This window comes from Chelon labrosus (assembly GCF_963514085.1).
Source record: "Chelon labrosus genome assembly, chromosome: 5".
Classification (NCBI taxonomy): Eukaryota; Metazoa; Chordata; class Actinopteri; order Mugiliformes; family Mugilidae; genus Chelon; species Chelon labrosus.
Window position 1 is genome coordinate 12,831,245 of NC_140341.1, and position 24,353 is coordinate 12,855,597.

A 24,353-nucleotide genomic window follows, 5' to 3' on the forward strand; every position below is an offset into this window, starting at 1 on the left:
CACATGAACAAGGAAATACGTTTTAAACCAATCACAGCCGTTACGGTCATGGATATATTTCGGGAGAGGTGCACGTCAAAGTGACGCGCAACAATAAATTGAGCTCAGCACACTTTAATCTATCAGTGCATTGCACTATACGTCACTATTGTGAAAGGAAAAAAAAACTTGCCATCAAGAGTCCCTTCTTCACAATACCCAGGAAACGGATAAAAATAGGAGCAAGCGATTAAATTCGAGAGAGCCACCCTCAGACCGTTCTGACTAATGTGTTAAATGACCTCAAAGGTCAAATTAACCACTACTCCGCCAGCACGACAGAACATTAGGAGCCCGTCTTGTCTTCTCGAGCATCACTACCTGTTGAATGCGAGGACATAAAGTGCACCAAGGCATGATTTCCGCCTCATCAAACTCTGGACAGACCTGCGCCGCTAGTCTCTTTGTGCTGCTCCGGCCAAACCTCTCAGGGGAACGTTGCCGTGATAGAAAAGGTGACCTGTTCAATGCAATGTGACGGTGTCTAGTCAGACCTGCTGTTACTTTATTCATTTAACAATTGATTGAACTCGGGTTGCAGTACCAGCTGTAACCACTAGATGGGTAGACCTATATTTCAACTTGAGGGCAGCAAAATCCAGAATAAAGAGCAGTGGCACTGGGGCTGATAATGTGCAATGCATTAAAAGATGGCAAGTGCATTCAGGCATGCCTGACCCATAGCAAATATCTTGATTGCTATCTAATTGGCATTCACAGTGATCAAAATAAATTACATGGCGAAAGCAGATTAGCCTATTTATTCAGATTTCATTCCAGTGCATGCCGTTAACAACAGGATTATACATTCAGTGTCTTTTTGTCCGTCTCCCTCTCAGTTCTACAGGTGTTTCCTGACTCTGTTTCACTGCGATCACTGGTCAGCACAGAATGGCAACACCTCCATGCCCTCCAAGACTACCGTGATCCATCTGAACCGCAGAGTCTACAGCAACACGGTGGCCTGCACCGCCCAGATCTCCACCGGCGGTATTAACCAGTGTTACAGCACCCCATCGACCAAACACACGAACCCCCCCGAGGTTACATCCTAGGCCTCCTCGACAAGAGCGGACAGACGCAAGAGACTGTCGCCGTGACGTACGGATAACTCCACTGGATGCTTACAGTATGAACTGCAGAGGAATGACGATTACAGCATGAAACACTTATGAAGTCATTGTCCTTTCTGTACGAGCTTGTCTTTGTAAAGCACCTCTTTTTTTACCACTTGTTCAGTTTTAATTTACACAATGGGTTTTATTGTACAAGATACATACAGTACGTACTAAATGTCCACTGAAATACATGAAATGTATGTGAACGCAGAAGTCCAAATGATGGTGTACGTGGCTTTTTAAAACTATTGTTTCTTACAAATGCTTCAGTTTGTTTCAGAATTAAAACATTTATGCGTTTTTATTTATTTATTTATTTTTTACAACGTGATGACTACAGAATTCAGCATTCAAACCTATATTTGATGTTGGCGCAATTCACTTCTGCAATACAGGATTTGTTTTTCTTCATCCATCTTTTCTGCACAACAACAACATAGTGCCTGTTCTTTGTGGCTTTTCAGTCAGTTTGTCATTGTGCCACAGTAAACAGCATAGCTAGTCTGTCATAGATTTGTCCTTTGATCGGTGGTTAAGTGGATTGATGTATTCATCGTTTAAGTATTCACTCTGACTTTACCTCCTGCCTCTGTAGTGCTTTGATTGTAAATACTGCAGAATACTAAAAGTTGCCACACAAAAATCCCAAATTACACATTTCTCGTGTAAATACTTGCTGTGCGTGCAGGCATTTATTTGGATTATGTCTATTTGCGTGTTTGTGTTGACCCCCCTTTTGATATGCTTTATGCTTTTGATTGCTTTGCATGTGTTTTTGCGCATTTAATTTTAAATAAATCAGAAATAATGGAGAAGGAGTGAGAGACAAATACATAGATCTGTGCTGAATCAAAGAGCCCCATGCGACACTGAGATGGGACTGCTATAATCCACAGGACTGTTGTTCCAAGAAGACACAACGTGATGGCTGAGGGACACTGTGACACATCGACGGAGATGGATGTGATGCATCACATTCAAAGAGCTACGTTTCCCGAGCGTGCGTGTTGACACATTTCTGGACTAGAAAATCCAGGGTGAGACATCTGGGAATTGGAATACACAAACTCAGCGGTGACGAACTGCTGAAAGCTGAAGGCCACGTGTGAAATGTTCACCAGGGGCCGCGCAGATATCAAGCATGATTGATAAGGACTTGCTCAAGATGGGGTCTGCGAAGAGTCTTGCTGCTGTATCTGAATTCAAGTCAGCCACGACTGGATGCATCTGTGGCGCGTTTGTTTTAACATCATCATTCACTTTATCGCATTTTACTGTGGGATTTATTTGCTCTAATAAATATCATAACTGTGGAAAAGAAACACTACATTCCCGGAGATTGAAAGCAACTTGACCTTTATGACAGATTTTTTTCTTCCTCGACGTTCAGTGGTGCATTTGATTTAAGTTCCTGAGATTTAGGTCTTCGGCTTGTGGTGCTCAAAATTTGAAATGCTCAACAGCAGCGTCTCTTTCCAGAAATCAAGATCCAGTTACTCGAGAAAAAAACACAAACATTGCTATAAGCAGTTTCATGCGGGCACTGTTTTATGTCTACCCTTCGACCAACCAATCACTTCGTGGAAGGAAGCATGTACTCGTGATGAGAGGTAACAATTAACTCTAGAAAACTGGCACATGTCAAGACAGTATGATCAAATTAGTTATCTTGAAAATCCTGGGTTATTCAGTCCCTAATGGAGATAAGATTAAGGGGAACTATATAACTTTGGTGTAATTTGTAGTCGTTCGGGAGATATTCAGATCTGCGTATATCCATATAGTGGGAGTGACTGGGGCACCGAAACGCAGCCTCTAAATAACGCATTATCTGCCACGAAACTCGTTCATTTCACCAATATTTTGTTATCGTACGCTAGTGCTATTCCCCGTTGAGTCCGGAGTTACCCGTTATCATCATCTGGGGTCTGTAGATTGACCTGCAGACCCCGGATGATGTCTTCTGACCTGGATGATGTCATCTCTGAGCGCCGCGCACACCCGCGACAGTCGGCTTGTTTACCTGTAATTTTCTACTGCTATGGTTAGTCCACAACCTCAGAATTGGAAAAATATTCAGCCACGTTGTAATAAATTAATAGAAAAAAGGTCCAGGTTGTAAAAAACAGTAGTTCCCCTTTAATATTTATTTAGAGAAAAATGGTAGAATATGTCGTAGCATTTGTCCCTTGAGGAAAAAAATAAAACCACAGTCATACCAGCCACTGCAAGCCTTTCCTAATTTCCTGCAGACAAACATCTCCTGTTCTGCTGCAGATAAAAGGACTGAGTTGAATGAGCCCAGTGGCAGATGGACAGAAAGTAAGTCACCACATCCATCATTTAACATCATTTTTTGATAAAATGACAATTTGCGATATTAAAGAAAGAAAGGTTTCCAATAATGGACACATCTGTGGCAACCCCAAGGGGAATGGTTCCACTGAAGGCCAGTCCTAGTGGAACAGAATAAAAAGTACTCTTAGCCTAAAGCCACACGAGTATAAATAAGAGACCCCTCCAGGCGAAAGAAAAAGACATTTTAAATTCAGCGGTGAACAATTCCAATTTGACAGGCTTTTTATTTCCAGTGTGAACCTCGTGATTGACTCATGTTAAAGCAGCAGATTGTGGGAAAGTGCAATCAGTCATAGTGCCAGTTGTACTGTGTGTGGTGGGAACCAGTGCAGGGCAAACAAAGGCTCTGCTCTCCCAGGCTGCGCTGCTGCAGCTGTGCTCAATGAAAAGCTGCAGTTTCTCCTCCGGGGTTAATCTGCGATCGTGTAAAACCACATCATGCAAAACGGTGTCAAGGATTATTGATTGATTCCCTTGTTCAGTTCGGTTGTGTTTAGATGCTTTATTACTTTGTTGAGAACACAGATGAGCAGTAGACTCTGGCGGCTACTATTAGCAAACAATAAACTATTCAATAACAGTTTACACTTCAGGCTAAAATGCTCTAACAAATTGAGGAAGTTTGATTGTGGTTAACTTTATTTTAAAATATGTATATGGTACATAAAGTCTAATAAAGTTGCACAATAACCTTCGGCATACAGAACACACTGATTTTCTATAAAACCACATAATATATGAATATATGTTATATAATAATATATAACATATATATGAAATAGAAAAGAACCACATGCATAGTCTTCAAGATAAACATCCGTAGTACAACGTAACACGAAGAAGTACATTCAAAATCAGAGGAAAAATATCGGTAAATAGAGGGGATTGAACATAAGAATAATGATCTGTCTCTCAGAGGAAAGATTGCTGCTGTAATTGGATTTCTTGTGAGCACAGCATTAAGGCTAAAACCACAGTGAAAGGTCAGGGTAAATTATAGTGGAAGAGACCAACATGAAGTGTACACTGACACGAGTGGGACGAGTTTCTCAGATGGGCTTGCAGCGCTCGTGTTTGCGTTACCTCCTGCGCTGATGTGCTGCTCTGGAGCGCACCGCCCAGCCATGCTGTACGCTGATAACGTCACTGAGCACGCTGAAGATAAAAATGCCATCACGACTTGGCTTGTGTGTGTTTGCGTCTATATCTGCTCCGAGAGCACGCACACGGAAACTGGGAAATAAGACGCAGCTGATGGAGAACAGATGTCCGCGGCGTCCGTGTATGTGCCATACGCACAAGATATGCTTCATGTATGCATGCATGTGCACGTGTGTACTCACCTATGAAGCCAGATGAAGGAGGATTGGGCTGGATGTTCTCATGAGTGTTGCTCTGAATCACATCCCAGAGTCCCCAAATGTAGCTGGGGTGAAGGATATAGAAGGGCTGGTCAGGATGGCGCTTGCGGTACTCCACGTATGGACCGAACAGGTTGTAGTCTGGACTGGCATACCACTAAGAAAAAAAGGAAGAAGAAGCGTTCTGTGTGTGGATTTCACTCTGCCCCAGTTTGAAATGAAACCAAAAGCCTAGCCTGGAAATTAAGTTGAAGTGTATAGTCTTGGAATGTTTTTTTCATTATTATTTAAAACAGTATTTTTCTGAAATTTCCAGAGGGGACCTTAGTGGTATATGTAAATAAAATGTAGTGTCCTTTCTTAGGTGTAAAACAGCCAATTAAATTGCTGGCTTGGTGTAAGAATGAAAAGATGCTACAGATTCAGTTTTAATTGATAATCCTTTAATCTCCTTTCCATCGGATTTGGATCAGCATCTTGCTTTAATCTTTCTGATGGCACTTCAGATCTATCATCGAACCCGAAACCCTTTTATCTCGGCTATTAAAACGGCGATACCGAATGAGTTAACGGTATCCAACATGAACATTATCTTCAGACTCCTGTCAGCAGCACAGCTGTTCTTTTACGCTAATGTCGGGTATTTAACAGAGAAAGACGGGGCCATTATGGCGAGTTAATATGGGCAGTTGCTTTCACGACCACAAAAGGGAACCACTGAAAGCCTGCGGTAGAGTAAAAGCGTCCTCACCGCAGTGTGATTCTTATTTACGTAGTCTTTCACAGTTGGTGGGGTGATGTTTTATTCATGTAAGGTTTTTGTTGGTGCCCTTGTAGATAAATAATGTTAAACAAAATATTACTTAACCAGCATTAATTGTAACACACCAAAATAACTACCATTGTAGCTTGTGGACATTGTCAGGAACAGGATGTGTGTTGTGCATATAGTATGTTGTAAGCCAATGAATCATCCTCCTGGAATCCAGTCAGCCTTTGAAAAGGAAAATAATTGAGCAGCTGCTTTGTGGTTCTTTTAAATTATATGTGAGAGACTATTTCATGTAAGGAAATTAAAGGGGCGGCAACTGCGATAGACTGGCAGCCTGTCCAGGGTGTACCCCGCCTCTCACCCGATGACAGCTGGGATAGGCTCATGCCCCCTCGCGACCCTTCACAGGACAAGCGGTTACAGAAGATGAATGAAATTAAAGGGATTCAGAGTCAATCTTTGCTCTGGCATAAAGATTGTGTTGCACGACAGATAAGACAAGATATGAAAAAAAAAAAAAAAAAAACGCTGGCCAAAGTGGTCGAAATAACCCCGGAAAATTGTAGGGATCTTAGAAAAATCTGTAGATGCTGGGTACAAAGTGATGTGAGCAGAAAACGACTGTCAGTGATTCAAGCCAGCAAACGTTCTGAGATACATTACAGCAAAACACGATAAATGTGCCACGTCTCCGTGATGGATTCAGTGTGTGCATTTTCACAAAATAGAACCTCAGTCGACTGAGATAAACAAAGAGTAAAATCTGTATTTTTATAAAGACAGCTGGATCTGTTTTTTCTGTAGATATATAATAACGGACTTTAATTACTTTGATTACTTTTAAACTTAAAGGGGAACTAGTGTGTTTACAACCTGGACCTTATTTCTAGCATAATATGCGGTCGTTTACTCACCCAAATAACTTTTGTGTCATTTGCACTCGTTTAAGAAATAATTAGATCAACGTATATCCATATAGCGGGAGTGACTGGGGCACCGAGACGCAGCCTCTAAATAACGCATTATCTGCCACAAAACTTGTTCATTTCGCCAATATTTTGTTATAATACGCTACTGCTAGTTTTTTTGCAACAATATTTTTCCGATTCTGAGGTTGTGGACGAACCATAGCAGTAGAAAATTACAGTTAAACAAGCCGACCGCCGTGGGTGCGCGCGCCGCTCAGATATGACATCATCCAGGTCAGAAGACATAGATTGACCTACAGATCCCAGATGAAGATAACAGGTAACTCTGGACTCAACGGGGAATAGCACTAGCGTATGATAACAAAATATTGGTGAAATGAACGAGTTTGGTGGCAGATAATGCGTTATTTAGAGGCTGCGTTTCGGTGCCCCAGTCACTCCCACTGTATGGATATACACTGATCTAAATATCTCCCGAACGACTGCGAATTATACAAAAGTTATATGGGTGAGTAAACGATCGCATTTTATGCCAGAAATAAGGTCCAGGTTGTAAAAAACAGTAGTTCCACTTTAAAGAGCATCATAATGCGTTTAATCTTTTGGCCGTTAAACACAAACAAATGAGATGGAGAGAGACAGGAAGATTCAATGTAAAGCGTATTAACGTATGTAAGTGCAGGAGGGCCCCCCGACAAACGGACTGTGCGGCAATCTGCAGTTAGCTTCATCCTGGCAACAACATACTTTGGTTAGTATTTCCACAGGTTAATTACTGGCCTCATTTGAGGTCCAAATAGGAAACAGGGCCGTAGAGGCAAAGGCCAGGTGCCGGTGAGCCCGTTTACAAGAATTTCCCTCTTTACCTTTTTGTCTCTCTCCCTTTGTTTGCTAGCTTTGTTCACTTTTACGCCGTCTTAGTAACATGAAGCATGCTGCGGTTACATAACAGCATACATGCTTGAACTCTGAGCTGAATTTGCAGAGAAACTCTAACGAATTACTTGATTAGGCGTTTTATGTAACCTCTGCTCAAATCTGCTTTTTCAGTGGTAGGAAATGAGGGTTAATCTAGCAGCACTGGGAAGAGAGGGTCGATTTTAACCATGCCAAAATAAAAATGGTGAAAGAAAATTAATACGAAACAACAAGGGCATTTTAAATATTACAATAATTGTCCAAATCATTGAAGTCATTAAGACAGCAGGCTACCCACAGCATGGAAATCAATTCTTCACTAATGTATTGTACGGTGGGAACAGACCATTCCCTGAATAACAATTATAAGAAAGCGTGAAAAGGGTGGAGGAGAAGAGGGGGTGGAAGAGGAGCACGCTTTGATACCACGAATCGGAGGATATCCAAGGACAGGTGGAAGTCAGACGGAGGGGGCAGAGACAGATAATGGCATGCAGCAGATAAGAAAGAGAGGGCGATGATGATGATGATTAAAGGGAGGTGTGATGGACCCTGGATTATGTTTGTGTTGTTGAAATGGCCGGCGTGGTGACAAACTACTAGAGTGTCTCAGTTAAACACATTTTTATAACTGGAAGCATTTTACTATTCATACATCATGATAACCTTTACACACTTACCTTGTGTAAGTTGACGGCATAAGGTGCAGGGTCCCAGGCCACCAGAGTTACATTCTTGTACAGGGAGCTCGTGTTGAAGCCATACTTAGGATTTGCCAAAATCTGTGGAGGGAAATATGTGTAAATCTGATGTGAAATTTGAATGACAAGTAAAGGGAGGATCAAGGTTATGTTGCAAACATAAAAATCCAACTAGGATCTCCCTAAAGCAAAAAGTTCAGCCAGCAGCCAGTTAGCTTAGCTTTGCTTAGCATAAAGGCTAAAGAGGAGCTCTACAAAATCGATACCTTTTAAGGGGACATTTTCTGATAGCTTCAAATTTATGCGTCGTGACTTGTTTGCCAATATTTTCTTAAACAGAAGAGACCATCTACGTTTAGTTTTCTGTAGATAGAAACTTAATGTTTTGTGATATAAGCTTACATAGTCTTTCTTTATAAATGAAATGTTGTATATAGTTTTTTTTGTAACAGCCTCGTATTTTCATATCTTTGCATTTCCTATATGAAGTTACCCACTTATTAGCTTGCTACGTTGCTATGCTATGTCCACAATACGAGCGGTGACGCTACAAAACAGCAAAGAATGGTGCTAATGGGTTGCTCAAGCGCTCATCGAAGTAATGTTGTCGTCCTTTTGAAAATGAACCGGTGAAATAAACGTAGGATTGGCTGATGTGTCACCAGTTCATTGGACCCCAGTTTGTTTGTAGCTTCATATCGCTGCCTTCTTTTGAAAATGACCTGTAGTCTGTTGCTTTTCCTAGGCTTCTATAAACAAACTATCGTCTTTCGGTGGTTTTCTCTCAACTAGAACCCAACATTACCACTAGAAGACCAAGTATTAACGTCTGACATCATAAGAAAATGCTCACAAACTCCATTTGAAGGCAGGAAATTTCTGATTGCCTTGAGGTTTCCAAGCAACAAGCAAAGACACAAGAAAGTCCTTCTGGCTATATGTTGCACATAATCATCAGAATAAAGATCATTTCATATATTCTTTCCATCTATATACACAGTGACGCTTAAAAGTATTAGAACACCTGATAATTTTCTATGTTTTGGTGTAACAATTACTCAAAACCTCTGCAGTAGACAAAGAATAAAAAAATTAAACCCAAATGTTATGCTTTGGTATTTGTTTATTCAGGAAAATTAGCAAATGTTATGTATCTATGAGATGCAAAAGTAAGTGCACTTCTAGGATTAGAAGTTAATTTTAAGGCCAAATTAGAGTCCAGAGTCCAGAGTTTCCAGTCAGTGTAATGGGACCATTTTGGTTAAAAAAGGTAAATCAGGGCTTTGTCACAGCCTGATCTTTACAACACATGTTTGTGGAAGTGGATATACGGCATAGACAAGGTTACAAAAACAGTGTGAAATCCACAAATCCACAGTCAGACAGATGGAGGAGAAATTAAAAATGACTGAATGGGTCGACCAACAAAGATCCCTCCAAAGGCGAGACGCAGAAGAGTCAAAGATGTCACAAAGGAACCCAGGGTGACGTCTAAGCAACTGACGGCCTCTCTCACGTTGGCTCATATTAATGTTTATGAATCCACCATCAGGAGAACACTGAGCAACCGTGGTGTTCATGGCAGAGTGGCGAGGACAAAGCCACTGCTCTCCAAAAAGAGCATTTCTGCCCATCTGCAGTTTGCTAAACATGACGTGGACAAGCCAGGAGACTATTGGGAAAATGTTTTGTGAACAAATGAGATCGAAGTAGAATTATTTGGTTTAAATGAGGGGATAGGAGCGAGGATCAGATCCTGCATCAGAATCTCATCCCGTTTGTGAAGCATTGGGGTGGTAATGTTCAGATGAGTCATTTTCTTGGATAAACAAACACAACCGTCAGGACTTATGTGAAGATCTGGGATCTAGTGAATTTGGAGGCCAGGTCAACACCTTGTGCTGTTTTTCGTGTTTTTTGAGTTGTTCCTTAACCATCTTTGTGCGTGTGCTTGTGTCATGCTGCATCCTGCTGGAGATGGCTACTGCCATCACGGATTGTCATTGCTATGGGGTGGAGGTGCCTGGTCTGGTCTAGGTGGGGCTATGGCTACGAGAGTCTTTCATGCCATTTAACCCCGTTTCTCATCTATAGAAAGCTCAGATTCAAGTAATTTGTCTGCAAATTCACAAATTTTATTTTATTATTTTCATCACGTCCACGTCTATAAGATTTACATGAGTGGGGCAGGTTTCAGGGATGTGCTTTCAGTCAATAAATCATGATTATGCATCATTTAAGGCTGGACGCTCCCTCACCTGTGAGTTCATGATGCGGATGGTGGTTTTGGTACCCACGTCTCGTTCGTATCCGTCCGTGGGGGCAGCATTGAATCGCAAGACTGCATCGTGAGAGTCTGCAAGGCAAAGAGAGAACCGTGTCAAATATGTCGGGAATGGTGTAACGGGGAAAAAAAAAAAAAAGAGTTACACATGTTATTACAAATAGTAAGAGTTGATTGTTAAAATAAAATGACAAGCCATCATGTAAAAGGCTTTACTGCATTAATGTACACCACTGTTTCACTCAGACATTCTGCAGGCCTTCTTGAAGATGACATTTTTCGTTCACAAGTTCTTCCCCAACATGAAATCCTCGGCATGATGGATGGTTGTGGTAATAATTACAAATACATTTCTGCCCGTTTGCCGATCAATCCCTCAGTTTCAGTCGTCCTCCTCCTCCTTCTGCATTGAAGTGACACTAGAATGGATGATCCATCAGCTTTCGATCTGATGCTCCTTCATCACTGCCACCCGACAGCTTACAGCGCTGGCTGACATTCACAACAACACTACCTACTGCAAGCACTTGAGCTTGGCCATCTGTCCTGCGGCTCAAATATAGTACTGTAAACGTGTCTCTTTGCTGCAGAGCTCCACAAGAAGGAAAGATTTTCGAGGAGGGATCCTAACGCATAGAGAACTCTTTGTCTTTGAATGGTTTATTTAAAAAAAATTTGTGTGTTTAGTTGGTTATTAAGTATCTATTTATTATATCTACGTATCATTATCAATATAATACTATTCATGTAGAAAACCACTCTGACTTTCTTTGACAGACATCAAGGCCTCGGCTGGAAACGTATTCATGACAAATCCCTTTTATGAATATTTCATTTTTCCCGCAGCAAGTGATTTTCAGTCATGACCCCTTAAAATGAAGTAATACCTCTCGTGTCACCCACCTCGCCGGCCGCAGAGCTATTTAATCAAAATGTCATTTTATTTTGGGTTTTTTCCTTGAATGGAAAAAGGTTTGAAGCTGTCAAATACGTCATGCGGAGAAGTTTTAAAAAAGTGTTCCCGGATACCGAAAAAGTGAAGAACCACCTATTATTTTGTGGATAATTGTGCATGCACCTCGGTAACACTCTAAAGGAGAAGTGGGTGCATGATGGTATTGGCAGTAAAATTACTTCAAGATTGAGAGCAGAAGCAAATTCCTTCAATTTAAAATGTGTGAAAGTGCAGAAATTCCAACTTTCTAAAGAGTTTAAAGTTTACAATGTAGGTTTGTCGAAAACTTATACTCTCTCAAGTCTTTCTTGCCCTCTGAAATTCTGGTAATTTGAGACTTTCACCCCGAAAGCACAGACCAGTTCCAATTTATAATGGATTTTAGAGTTGGTTATATTTGTGAGCACATACACTAAACTTTACGACGATTAATACTTTGATAATGGATAAAGGGTCAAATAACAAAGCCAGCAGCTAAATCTCCACCTTGTGCAGTGTAATCTTGTTGGTATCATGTATATACGCATGCTTTACCCAGATGCATGTATGAATTCATCTTCTTGATTCTCTCCATCTCTTCCCCTTTCTTCTGTCCCACCATCCCTCTTTTTTGTGTCTCTCTACCCGGCCAGCCTCAAGCAGATGGGCCTAGGAAATTAACTGTGTTCAAGGTTTCTTCTCGTCAAAGGGGAGTTTTTTTCTTGCCACCGCCACCTCAGTGCTTGCTCTCTAGGTCAGGTGTCTTCAACGTTTTCCAGGCCAAGGACCCCCAAACTGATGGAGACGGGGCCCCCTGCTTATGTATATGTGTATTTAAAGACATTTAAATTTATGGAGAGAAAATAAAAATTCAAGACCCCCCTGCAGTACCTACGCGGACCCCCTAGGGGTTGCGGACCCCCTGTTGAAGACCTCTGCTCTCGGTGATTCAGGCACTGGGTATATAAAATTATTATTATTGTTATTAAATATGATATGAATACATTTGAACCCTGATGTTAAAAAATTAAAAAAAATTAAAAAAAAAAAAAAACCACCTGCGTCCCCCAGCAGCCTAGGCCTATAGCAGCATAACTAATCAGGGTCAGGGTCAGTGGTGCTTTAGAGAATACTTGGACAACCTAATAATAATAATAATGAATTACAATGTCCTATTTTTTCAGCATTGCAGCTGTTCAGACCTTCGTGCAATGCACTAAATTGCCAGTTTATTAGGCACATCCGCACAGTCCATTGCACTGCAGCAGAAAGTTAACGTTTCTGAGAACAAGCAACCTCGTTTAGGCCGCGTCCATTGTGTAAATAATAAATAACGCTTGTGTACATTAATACAACCAAAGCTCATCGGAACAAATGACGTCCATTGGGCAATTTCAGGCTCGCAGTGTGCGTTGTGGCATCAGCAGTATTTTCTCAGTGGCAGAACCGCTTTGAAATATGTGACACATGCAGCGATTACAACACTATTACTCACACTGTGTCTTGGAGGGGTTTTTAATTTATTAATTCATTCACTTTAATGTAAAATGTCCATTTATCAGTGTCTTTGGGATTAAAACCTGAGAGCGCCGCTGCTCTGTTCTTGCCATGTGCTTGGCCTCTGTTCTCCTGCCACATAATAAACACATTTTAAGGTTTGTAATCAACACTCTTGTGAATGAGGTGCAGCTCACCGCGGCTCCTTGAGACTTGTTAGAGGCTTCAGATCGCTCGTGGATAGACGTTTGTTGTTAGATGTGTGGTACAGCCGAGACAAATTTGGCTCCCAAATTAATATAGCTAGCTCTGTTAAGCTTCTTCTGCAACCAGGATTATTTACTTCCTTCTTTTTCTTTATACAGAAAAGTGCGAAAGTCAGATCCTGTTACTGCTAAATAAAATGCAGGAAGGAGACGTTTAAAGTGAAGAATCGTGTCCATGCACGCACTGACCAACTCAGAAGGACTATTCTGGTATCGACCATGAACTAAGAATGGAACACATGTCTTGTAAATTGAAGTGTCGTCGTGCTTTGTTCCAATTATATTACCAGCCCGTTAAGTCATTTTGTGCCTGAGGGTACTTTCATATCAGCAGATATTAAAAGGACCTGCTGGGGATGTGTTAGCTAATTATGTTAGCTAATTATAAAAAGGCTCAAACACATGTCTTTACTTTAATTGAAAGCCCATGTTACTTAATTTTTTTCCACGTGTTCTGGTTTCAGTCATTTTAACTTTTCTATTTTTTAGTTAGGTAATTTACTTTTCCAATCCACAATCCACAATCCACTAAACCGTTTTTCACGGTTTAGTGGATTGTGACTCTTGTACTTATAGCCTAGGGATCACTTGAAAACATTGCAAAGAATGCTTCTCTGCAACAAATGAGTGGGGAAGCTGCATTGTACGAAATGCAAAGGCGTATTTAAACATTTTCCACAGACGTGTAAGAAAATCACGCAAAAAAAACGTGCCGCTAAATGACAACATATTGACTTATTATCCACCATTTCTGAAAATATCAGCAAACGCGTCACAACTCATGAACGCAAGCCTTACCAAATATATCCACTTACAGAGTCGCAAGTAACACAACTTGGGCCATTCATACGGGTTCTTCTCATGACACAAGCCTAGTTGAAGGCAGCACAACCTTTTAGATGAAGCCAGCCTGGAATTCATCAAGAAAAAGGTCAAACGTGTGCTGGTCACAGCCTTTTAAAGACGGGAATTTTCTGATGTAAAAAAAATTTATGTCTTTAGGTTCAACACTATGGATTAGGCAAAAACTATTTCCTCTTCGGAAACTTCTGTGTTTATTCTTTTTTACATACTTAGCAGGTAAAAAATAAAACAAGAAAGGAAAATACATATATACATAATACAGACTGAAGTTAAATTTTTTTAAACGTATTTAAGTGTAATTTCCAAAGCCACCACTAGATGGTGCCATTATGGACTAAATTACAGTTGCAATCAATTTTTTTTTTTTAAATAAATAAATAAATAAATAAATATGGGCCAAAATGTAATAAAAATATATTAATAAAAACATGAAGAAAAGGGAGCAGTTATGAAAGAGTCAGAGGCTTCAAGAGCACAACCACAGAGATCTCCTATCAATTATGCAATTTCCTGCTCAGTAAACGATGAATCCAAATGACTGCAGAGTTGAGTCAAAACATCCCAGGAATAATCAATATTACAAGTCTCACAGTGAGAATATTAGCTTTTTTTTTTTTTTAATCAAATTAAGTAACTGTGTATTTTCTCCATCCCTTGTTGGACTTGGGTTGCTGTTCATCCCGTTCACCACGTGATGGCAGCCACACAGCACCACACTTTCCACGCGCTGAGCTGAACATGAGTTTCAAAGCTCTCGCAGGACCAGCCAACTGGACGACCTAGATGTCTGCGAGCGTGCAAGTGACACAGTGAAGGATTCTCTTGTTCGTTGTTAGTCAATCAGTCACCATCCATGACCGCGCAAACGATACAGTGCAGCCTCTCGGAAAGGACAGCGGGGATGAGAGCGAGCCGACGGAGCGAAATCGATGCAGTTTGATTTCCTGTTAAAGCGAGGCCTGAGAATGAACGTAACAAGGCCAAGTTTTACCAACACTGTCAGGCTGTTCATCTGATAATCAGCTCCGTGGCGTCTATTTAATTTATCAAGTCTCGTCAAGCTAATCTTTCTTTTTATAAGGACTGAATGTATAAAACAACAACATAAAACGGATGACACGCTGAAAGTAACACCTTGCTGCTGTTCTGACATTGAGGCTTCGGAGTGTCATCAGTGAGAGACATCATGAATAACAAGTCTGTACTCGAAGCTTTTTATGTTCTGCCACAGACCCTCACACTTTGTAAAAAGTCAATATTCCAAGCGTGACGATGCAAAACATCTACTTCCTTTGTTTATGAGCACATGGATATGAGTCACACTATTAACCATGAACCAAAAGCAAACACAGGGGTGCCTAGATACGCTGGAGTTCAAAAAGAGAGACAAGAGAGACTCTTTTTTTTCCTTTCCTTCTCAGTCAAACTTTTTTAATTACTGAAAAAAGCACTAAAAAAAATACCCTGTCCTGTAAGCTTAACAAATGACTACTCACACATCGGTTGCCCTGCAAAGTTGCATCAAAGCGGTTAGCAGCTATGCTTAATTTCATTACAAAAGGGGTAGTGGCATAAGAGTTGGGAGGCTGCTGCACCGATGCCTGCACTGACACAGAAACACGAGTTAATTCTACTATCATTTCCGAGAGCACATGTAGGTTAGCGCTACCTGCATGCATATGATTTTCTGTGAAAGCTGTTTAGTCTGCTTCTCTTTCTGGGACGGCGTAATCGGGGGCAGCCAGCGTCTATATAATAACCCTGTCGCTATATGTAGAAACGTTTTTAAAAAATGTAGGAAACTAGTGCCATGAAGCTGAAGCCTTCCTCATTAATTCTTGCGCTCGCTCTTCAGTCGAATTCACCGAGATACGCATGGAAGCTATATGTGATGTGACGGAGCCTGATTGGTTACCAGAGGGGGTTCTGCTTTTTTCCTAGCGAGCCATCTGTCACTGAGTTCACACTCTCCCCACTTACCAAAGAGCTGCCAAAAGTGTCTGAGAACACACACACACACACACACACACACACACACACACCAGAACACAAAGACATATAGCCTACTCGGCACACACTCAACGCTGCACACAATCAGCTTGACAAGTTAATCAGCAAAACCTGAGCAAATGGTATTCACTGCAAGTGTCAATGAATATTTGTTGAATTTTGGGATTAAACATCGGAATAGGCTCGAGGCACAAACCTAGCTTATGAGTTAAGATAGGTTTATGCTACTATGCTGGATCAGCTCCATGCATTGTTGCAGCCACGCCGATTGCCACCACTGTGACTGGTCCAAAACGCATTTCTTTGTCCATGCCTCACATAGAGCATGTTCCCTCCTTGCTTCCTCTGTCAGTTTAGTGATTGTATACACCGTGTACCCTAACGTCGCTTTTTTTGTCTTTTCTTTCTTCTGCTTTGCAGCTTTTTTATTAAAGATTCAACATTTATTGGCTGCAACTCCGGCATGATCTGCTCAGTTCTGGACGCCATTGTTAATACAGAAATCACACGGCCCTCTAGTGTTTAAGTGGAGCATTTACAGAACGAGATCGACACACCAGAGTACAAGGATGAATCTTGTTCAGTTAAAAGTAAGATAAAGCATAGTTTGTTCACTTATATCTATCAGCCACAACATTAAAACCCGGAGAAGTAAATAACATTGACCATCTTGTGACAATTCAATGTTCTGCTGGGAAACTTTTGGACCTGGCATTCATGTGACGTTACTCAGACGTGTAGCACCCACCTAGACCAGACCAGACACCCCCACCACATAGCAATGACACTCCTTAATGGCAGCAGGATGCAGCCTGACACAGGCAAACACATGCAAAAACGGTATAAGAACAGCTCAAGGTGATGACCTGGCATCCAAATTCTCTAGATCGCAAACTGATCAAGTATCTGCGGGATGCACTGGAACAAGCCTGATCCACAGAGGTCTGTCCCCTCAACCCATAAGGCCCGAAGGCCTCCACCAACAACACTGTGTTGCCAGACACCACAGGACACCCTCAGAAGGCCCATGTCCACTCTCTGATGAGTCACAACCGTTTTGGAGGCCCACCATAGAAGGTGGTCATAATGTTATGCCTGATCGGTGTAGGTTCAGCGGCCTCTAATGAAACTACACGTTTTACAGAAGCCTCACAAAAATAGAAATGCCTACATTTGGGGAAAAAACAAAAATAAATGTAAAAGCGCTGAGTTTGTGTTAACTGCACCAACACCAAATAACAGGGTCTCAAATAAATGCCCTGCTTACTATTTACAACCACTCCGTCGCCAGTTGCACTTTCAAATGGAATAGGATTTAGTGTTGAACACATTATTGCAGTTCTCAGTGACTAATCCTCAGATTTACATAGCATTTTCTGTAATTTTTTCTCTCATCTCTAGAGTTTAATTCCACTTGAGCTGTCCCTTTAGAGTCAACGGGCCAAAATGTCCAATTGTACACATGAAATAGCAAAATCTGACAGACTGCCATGAAAGCTGCTCAGAAAAATCATTCCTGCTTTCTACTTGTACCACCCAGGGATCTGCATAGTAAATATATCTCATGTTTTTTTTTTTTTTTTTAAACCTACTTTGATCTCACTGACCACATGGTGTTTCTTCTAGTGCCGCATTCAAAAAATACAAAATTTTTAATCCCATGATTGGTTTACAGGAGGAGAACGTTGCCACTTCCTTAAAAACTACACCAAATACCCGTTGGATCTGTATAATTTTCGCACATAACAAAAAGCTTGCAACTCCTTTTGGCCTTTTCTTACTACTCACCAATCTCTTTGCCCAGTCCTGAGCGCAGGATGGCACCGGCAGAGGTGACCACTGCACAGGTCTTGAAGCTGTTGCTCTGGTCCCGCTTTCCGCGCAGCTGATCCAGCGGAAGGGATGGCACAAGTCGAGCCCAGTCAAGTGAGGAGAAGGGTTCCTCCGACCCGTCCACCGTCCTCAGCCGGGACTGGGCTTTCATTTGACACAGCAGCTCCTTGGCGCTCTGGTCGGTCTTGCGATGACCCTTGTACAAAACGTGGTGCTTGTTGGCACTCACGTATTCCTTCATGGCGCGCTGCAGCCGAGGGTTCAGCATGCTGACGAACGCTCGCCCCTTCCACAGCCGCTGCACCACAGAGGCCGACTTGGAGAAATAGTATTCCTCCACATCAGAGGAGTCACCGCCGTCCCTCTTTTCTGTAGTCCTAATTCTGTTCCCCCGTTCTTCGTCTTCATCTTCCTCCTCGCCGCCGTGATAATGGGTGGTGCTGCCATGTTTCTGATCCTCTGTGGTCTGAGATGTTCTCTCACGACTCTGGACGGCAGCGTCCGAACCCACGTTCTCAGTACCAAAAGAGGACCAGGCAGCCAGGCTTTGTGGGTCCAGGTAGTCCTGGTGGCTCATTTCCTGGCTGACATAAACAGCATAGGGAGCACTGTTAGGGCTGTGGCTCACCTCCAGGCTGCTCTCTGGGGTTGCAGAACTGGCAGAAGGCTCCGGCTCTGGCTTGTCTCTGGGATGAGTTGTAGTTAGCGGCAAAGCCTGTTCAGGTTGGGAGCCCAGGACGGCATGCTGCTGTATGGAGGCCAGGCGACGTGTGTCAGGGTGCTGGGAGAGCAAAGAGCCAGCGGAGGTCAGGGGCTCATCCACACGAGCATCCAGGAAGTAAGACAGGAGGGCGAGAAAGATGAGAACCCAAGCCAGCATTCCCGCCAGCACCAGCCTCCGCCACTGCCTCATACTGGACTTCATTACCTCTCACTCACATAGACGCCTGTTCAGCTGGCCCACCAACAACAAAGCCCCACGGCCAGGACTCAGCCCAGAGGTCAGCTGGAGGGCCTGTAAAAAGAAAGCTCGTATTTAAAATGCTCAGAAGAGGAAAGAAGAAAAAACAAAAGTGGATGGTTGCAGGAAAGGTTTTGAACGCTCACCTGAACCGATGGCTCTATTTCTTCCTGCCCATGTGTCCACCAGGAAAACAGGACCTGGAAAAGAGAGAGTGATACTCGTTGGAAGAGTACAACCACACTGTAAAAGCAGGCATCTCAGGAAAACACAATTTGCAAGGGGGAACTTGGGTTTCAAGATTAAGATTATTTATTAACTAAATAACTAAATACCATTCCAATTCACCTGTGAACCATGAACCATGAATAAAAACAAAAACCTTCCTGTCCTGGTTCTCGTGCAAACTAAGAGTGAGTATAAAACCAAATGTAAATTGGACATCCGCTTGTCAAATAGCAACCTAACTTCAACCAGGCCCCAGCATGTACATAACACCAAATTCACGCTGACAAACATAGGCAATAAATCGGTAACAGGTTGCTTTATCCTTCCTGAATCTAACATTCATGAGCACTATGAAAACATTTAAGTGAAGTGAATAACAACTTCTTACTTGAAGACGTATAGTGTATATTGCAAACTGATATTACTATTGATGTTCTTTTCCACCAACCTTGTTACTGGAAAATAAACATTGATTTACAGCTAAAAGTCCTTGGTATGTACCGCCTTTGAGTTAGAACACTGGCGGGCCGTCAGGGCTCAAAATCACTGATTTATACTTTAATATTTTCCCATTAATCTTCTCAAATTATTCCCAATAGCCTATTGTTTTCATTTTATGGCTTGTCTGTCTCTCAGCTGGCTGTGGAACTTTGCATTAGAGCCTTCATCCGGTCATAGTTCAGCCATCACGTGTTGCCGGAGTCAAAGAAATCTGCCTGGGTCTTCACAATTAAAACTGCAGGCGGCTGAAGCAATTTCACAAAATAACATTTCAGGTTCGTATTCTCAGGCCTTCTCTGCGGCCTATGGTAGCATCCTCTGATTGGACGGTCGGAGAGCCGCTCCATTTAAGCCATAAGCTAGCGGTTCAGGTTCATCTGTTGTGAGCTGCACAACCAAATCGCCCCCATTAACATTTAAAGGAAAGGCTAACGATTTGGCTGTAGAAAGACATTTTCACAGCGGACTTTGAAGGAAAAGTTGGATATTGTGAGGAACGGCCAACCAACCCCGGAGCTAGCTAGCCAGGTCAACATTTATGAGCGCTATGAGGAGAACTCTAAATTGTTTAAGTTCTGGTGAGTGAAATGAATTACATGTTCATCTTCTATATATATTTTTGCCATTTTATTTGGTTCGACATTGATGCTTCTGCTGGATTTGACGTATGTGGTGCTGGCGTGCAGCTGCAGCTGCAGCATAGCTGTGGTGAGAGATTGTGTTGTGTGTTCTAAGCAAGCTTCTTGCTTAAGTAATGGCATATCATTCATCCCCGTCTATGACGCAACATCCTGTTTTATTGCGGTGATGCTGGTGGTTTCTACAGTAGTGGTGTCATAACGATTATATTAAGAGGTGTTTTGAATAAGGCTGGAGGACATTGAAGGCCTAGCTGGAAAATACACGGATCGCCACTGGGTTCGAAACATTAATACATACAAAGTGCAGCTGCCATCAAACATTGACACAAACCCTACTCATACCCACATGTACCTGAAGCAAGTTCACATACAAACAAAAGTGGGATCACAATGTGCACCAACAACGCCCAAAAGTTCATATTGCCAAAATAGTTCCTTTAATCCCCGACGAAACTCAGAAAACACAAAACAGCTTTATTATATCAAAGTAAAAACCACACCGGACCAGGTGCAGTTAATTTTTGACTCTACCCACCACACTCAAGCAGTGAGAGGACGGCGGCGATGGTATTTATTCATTTTTTCTGTGACTGACTCATCCATCAGCGAGACTCCTTCCTTCAATATATCTTATATTCTGTTCAAGCTGGTTAATAAATCACAAAATGATATGCAACTGCTCCGTTCTGACTACATTTGCCTTTCCTTCAGCTGTATATCACCACTCCAGTCCCCCACGGAAATGTACTTGATACACTACTTCAAAAAACTTGGACATGTGAGCTTCAGCACGACGCCTTTGTTTATTTCACTGCTCTGCTAAAAAAAAAAAGAAAAAAAAAACACAATAATTACTAAATAACACTATCATTATCTGCCCGACTTATTTTTGCTACAGCTCTGATAATACTCCGGTGTACCAAGCGTCACTCACTGATGGATTACAGAGTGAAACACACATTTATGAAGGTGAATAAATGACGCATTAAATTGCCTCACATCAGAGGACTGCAATCCTCTCAACCACGTGTAATTATGAGTTTTGGTCTCTTAATGTGGGACCGTTTCCCACCAGAGAGAGAGAGTGAGTGGCAGAATGAGGCAGGAGAGAAAAAAGGCTCCTGAGTCTTAAGCCTACTCTAGTCCTAATTACAGCTTCCTGTGTCTGTAGCTGCCGGGTCATGCAGGGCGCAGCAAAAGTGATCTCAGATGCCGTGCTCCACCTCCTCTTCCTCAGACAGCCAGGGCTCCTGCCCCGGGGCCTCACTACAAACAGGGCTCCTGCCCAGGGACCACACTGGGGGCCAAAGCTCATCTGCTGACCCTGGTCAAGCAGGAGGAAAACAGCATGGAGCAAGTGGGCCAGAGGGAGCAGAGACAGCATGGGTGAAAGAAAACACACATCTGCACAAACACACACATCTGATCACTTTGTGAAAACTTGCAGCATGTGCTGTCTTAGGCCTTAAGGCCATAGGTGAATTGGGTAATCTGGTGTGTAGCAGTTCCGTCATGTCTATCCCACTGGGGTCAAATGTTGCTCAGTGGAAAATGTGCCATTTAACACCTGGAAATAAAAACAGTCGCCATGACGCCCAAAAAACAAGAAGAAAACAAGGAAAATACACTTCTGGCCAGCGGCAATGTTATCAACAAGCCAATGTCATCTATATGCACCACTGCTCTACAATAATCCACTGTCTGTCTGTGTGTGTGTGTGTGTGTGTTTGTGTGTGTGTGTTTGTGTGTGCCTTGGGGCACGTTGTGCACACGTGTGCACCTGTTATCAATCAGGATGTGTGCTTCTGTTACTGTGGTGAAACAACATCCATGTGGGGTGCAGATGGAAATCTGGGGGTGGAGGACAGAGCCCGTCTTGTGAGCGCACAAAGAAACAAAACGGAAGACCTAGAAAAAGGTGTTACCACATAGCAAAGCGTGACTAAAGGAGATGACGGAAGCCTGGAACGAATAAAGGAGAGGAACGGTGCAGGTATAGGCACGGACCTTGTAAAGACTAGAACCAAAATTCAATGTGACGCGCTATGAAATAAAACAACTAAGAAAACATGTACACCAGCGTGACAACACCTGCATTATGCAAAGTGTGAAAACACCAAATACGGAAATTCTGCATAAGCAGACCACAGAGGAAGTTTGAGGAGCTATTCCCAGAAGAAACTAAAAAGTGATGAACATGCACAAACAAGCTGTGATACAGTCTTACTCAAGTTAGTAAAATTAGTTAAGATGTTTTTCGCTTTTCTTTACGTTTTCAACTTGCAGTGAGTTGACATGTCCGGGCCACCGCACTCTTGCCCTCGGGAGAATAATTAGGAGCTTTATGAGCTGTATATGAGGAAAATATTGAAATGCAAGCAAATACGATGAACTGAGGGACGGCGTGTTGTGCCGAGAGTAACAAACGACCTCTCGGTACATGCATCAGCTACCACTATACATATACAGTGCTTTATAGAAGTAAGTGAAGCGTGTAATGATGAAGTGGGTCAACAGCCGCAACTGCGATGGAATTTTTTTCCTTTTTAATAAACGAGTCATTCATAGAAGCCAAGGACATATGTTCCAAAGGCTAGTTTTATAACCGTTACTCAATTTGCAGCATAGAAAAGAAACTAATTGCCGCATTTGCCGAGCTGGAATTGCAACATTTCACTTTTAGCGTTTGAAAAATTACATTTTCAGTTTATTTCTCATTAAACTTTCAGCAAGGCGAAAAACAAAAAAATGTAATTGAAATATTCTTCTAATATTGATTTAAAAATCAGCTGATTCTTAATGTAGTAAGTGCAACGTCACTGTGGTTGGTTTTCATCCTGTCACACAAAAGGGAAATTCATTATTTCGTATTATAACACAGGGCAAAGCAGAAGCTGCACCTATTTTGCATAAATTAACAGTGACAGACCCATTGAGAAAATTACAGATTACAAGGTCAGAAACTTCAATTAATCTCCATGGAAACGCTTGAGGTCTGAGGTCCTGTCTTGGCACATTTCCTCCTCAGCAGGACTCACTGAATCATTTGACTGGTACTTGAAACCGGTACTTGGTAATTTCACTGCTGTGTAATCATCAGAAGCCATTTATATTCCCTGGCCCTGCTGTTGCCCATTATTCTTTATCAGCCTTTTTTTTTTTTCCTCCCCCAAGGGGTTCAATTGGTGCATTTAGATTTAACGCAGTTTTTTTGTGTGAGGGAGCGCGAACACTGGAAGAACAGACAAGCAGATGGATTGATGTCTCCTTTTCTGCCAGTTGTGTGTTGTGATTTGGCTGCTACGCAAGGCTGGTGTGCAGGTGCATCCAGTTGCCACGTTGATTTTTGTATGTCTTGCCTTTTGGTGCCTTTGCATCTTTCTGTGTGATCTGATGCAACAGCTGTTGTTGTGTCTGCTAGATGTGCGTGTGTGTGTGTGTGTGTGCCAGGCTATAAGGTGTCATCTGTCAAGTGAGATGTACCAGTCACTTGTATTATTAAAGCCATAGTTTGGGATTTATAAATAAAAAGGGACGTCTGCTACAATCAAGCCCTCGCTAAACAAGATCACGAAATACTGATGAATTCTCTATGTAGTAAACTTTAAACCTGGTGTCTCCGGTAACATCCTCACGCTACAGCACCGGTAGTGATGTTTTTTTTACGACAACCACCAATGTAGTGACAGCAACACAGCGACCAGGTGTAAGTTGAAGTATGGTTAAGCACATGGCGGAAACAAAAGGGTTACAAATGTAACCTAGGTTCTATGAATTCTGGATTACCGCCAGGGTCGGGAAGGATTAGATAAAATCTGAGATGACAAACATGGATTACCATTGGGGTAGCTTTTACCCACATGGCACGTTATATAGTTACTCTCATGGTAAGTAGCTTTAAACTGTTCTTTTAGTTTAAAAGCATTGGGACAGTATCACTACACAGGACTATCGGCCTGAACTAGCGAGATGCACTCTGGATCACTTGGTGACAGACTGCAGGACTATACTGCCTCTTTGTCATTCTTTTCATTTCCAGGTATCGTCTTGAGATGATTTGTATTGTTATTGACGCTATATAAATAAAATTTAATTGAATTGAATTGAATAAGTGGTTGAGCAGCATCAATTATGTTGC

At 42.1% G+C, this 24,353-nt stretch overlaps 2 protein-coding genes across 2 annotated transcripts in view; one reads left to right on the forward strand and one right to left on the reverse strand.

Annotated features, from left to right (window-relative positions):
- The window catches only part of tmtops2b (teleost multiple tissue opsin 2b), a 32,360-nt gene extending 30,388 nt beyond the window's left edge, over positions 1–1,972 (forward strand). Inside the window, exon 4 of the mRNA XM_084544323.1 lies at positions 879–1,972. Within this exon, the coding sequence (XP_084400449.1) occupies positions 879–1,094 (216 nt within the window). The 3' untranslated portion in view covers positions 1,095–1,972. The remainder of the gene's footprint in view (positions 1–878) is intronic.
- st6gal2a (ST6 beta-galactosamide alpha-2,6-sialyltranferase 2a) overlaps positions 1–24,353 on the reverse strand; it is a 42,767-nt gene that overhangs the window by 5,546 nt on the left and 12,868 nt on the right. Inside the window, exons 2-6 of the mRNA XM_084544318.1 lie at positions 18,992–19,045; positions 17,840–18,899; positions 10,455–10,552; positions 8,176–8,277; positions 4,859–5,033 (exon numbers count right to left, since the gene is read on the reverse strand). Of these exons, the coding sequence (XP_084400444.1) occupies positions 4,859–5,033; positions 8,176–8,277; positions 10,455–10,552; positions 17,840–18,809 (1,345 nt within the window). The 5' untranslated portion in view covers positions 18,810–18,899; positions 18,992–19,045. The remainder of the gene's footprint in view (positions 1–4,858; positions 5,034–8,175; positions 8,278–10,454; positions 10,553–17,839; positions 18,900–18,991; positions 19,046–24,353) is intronic.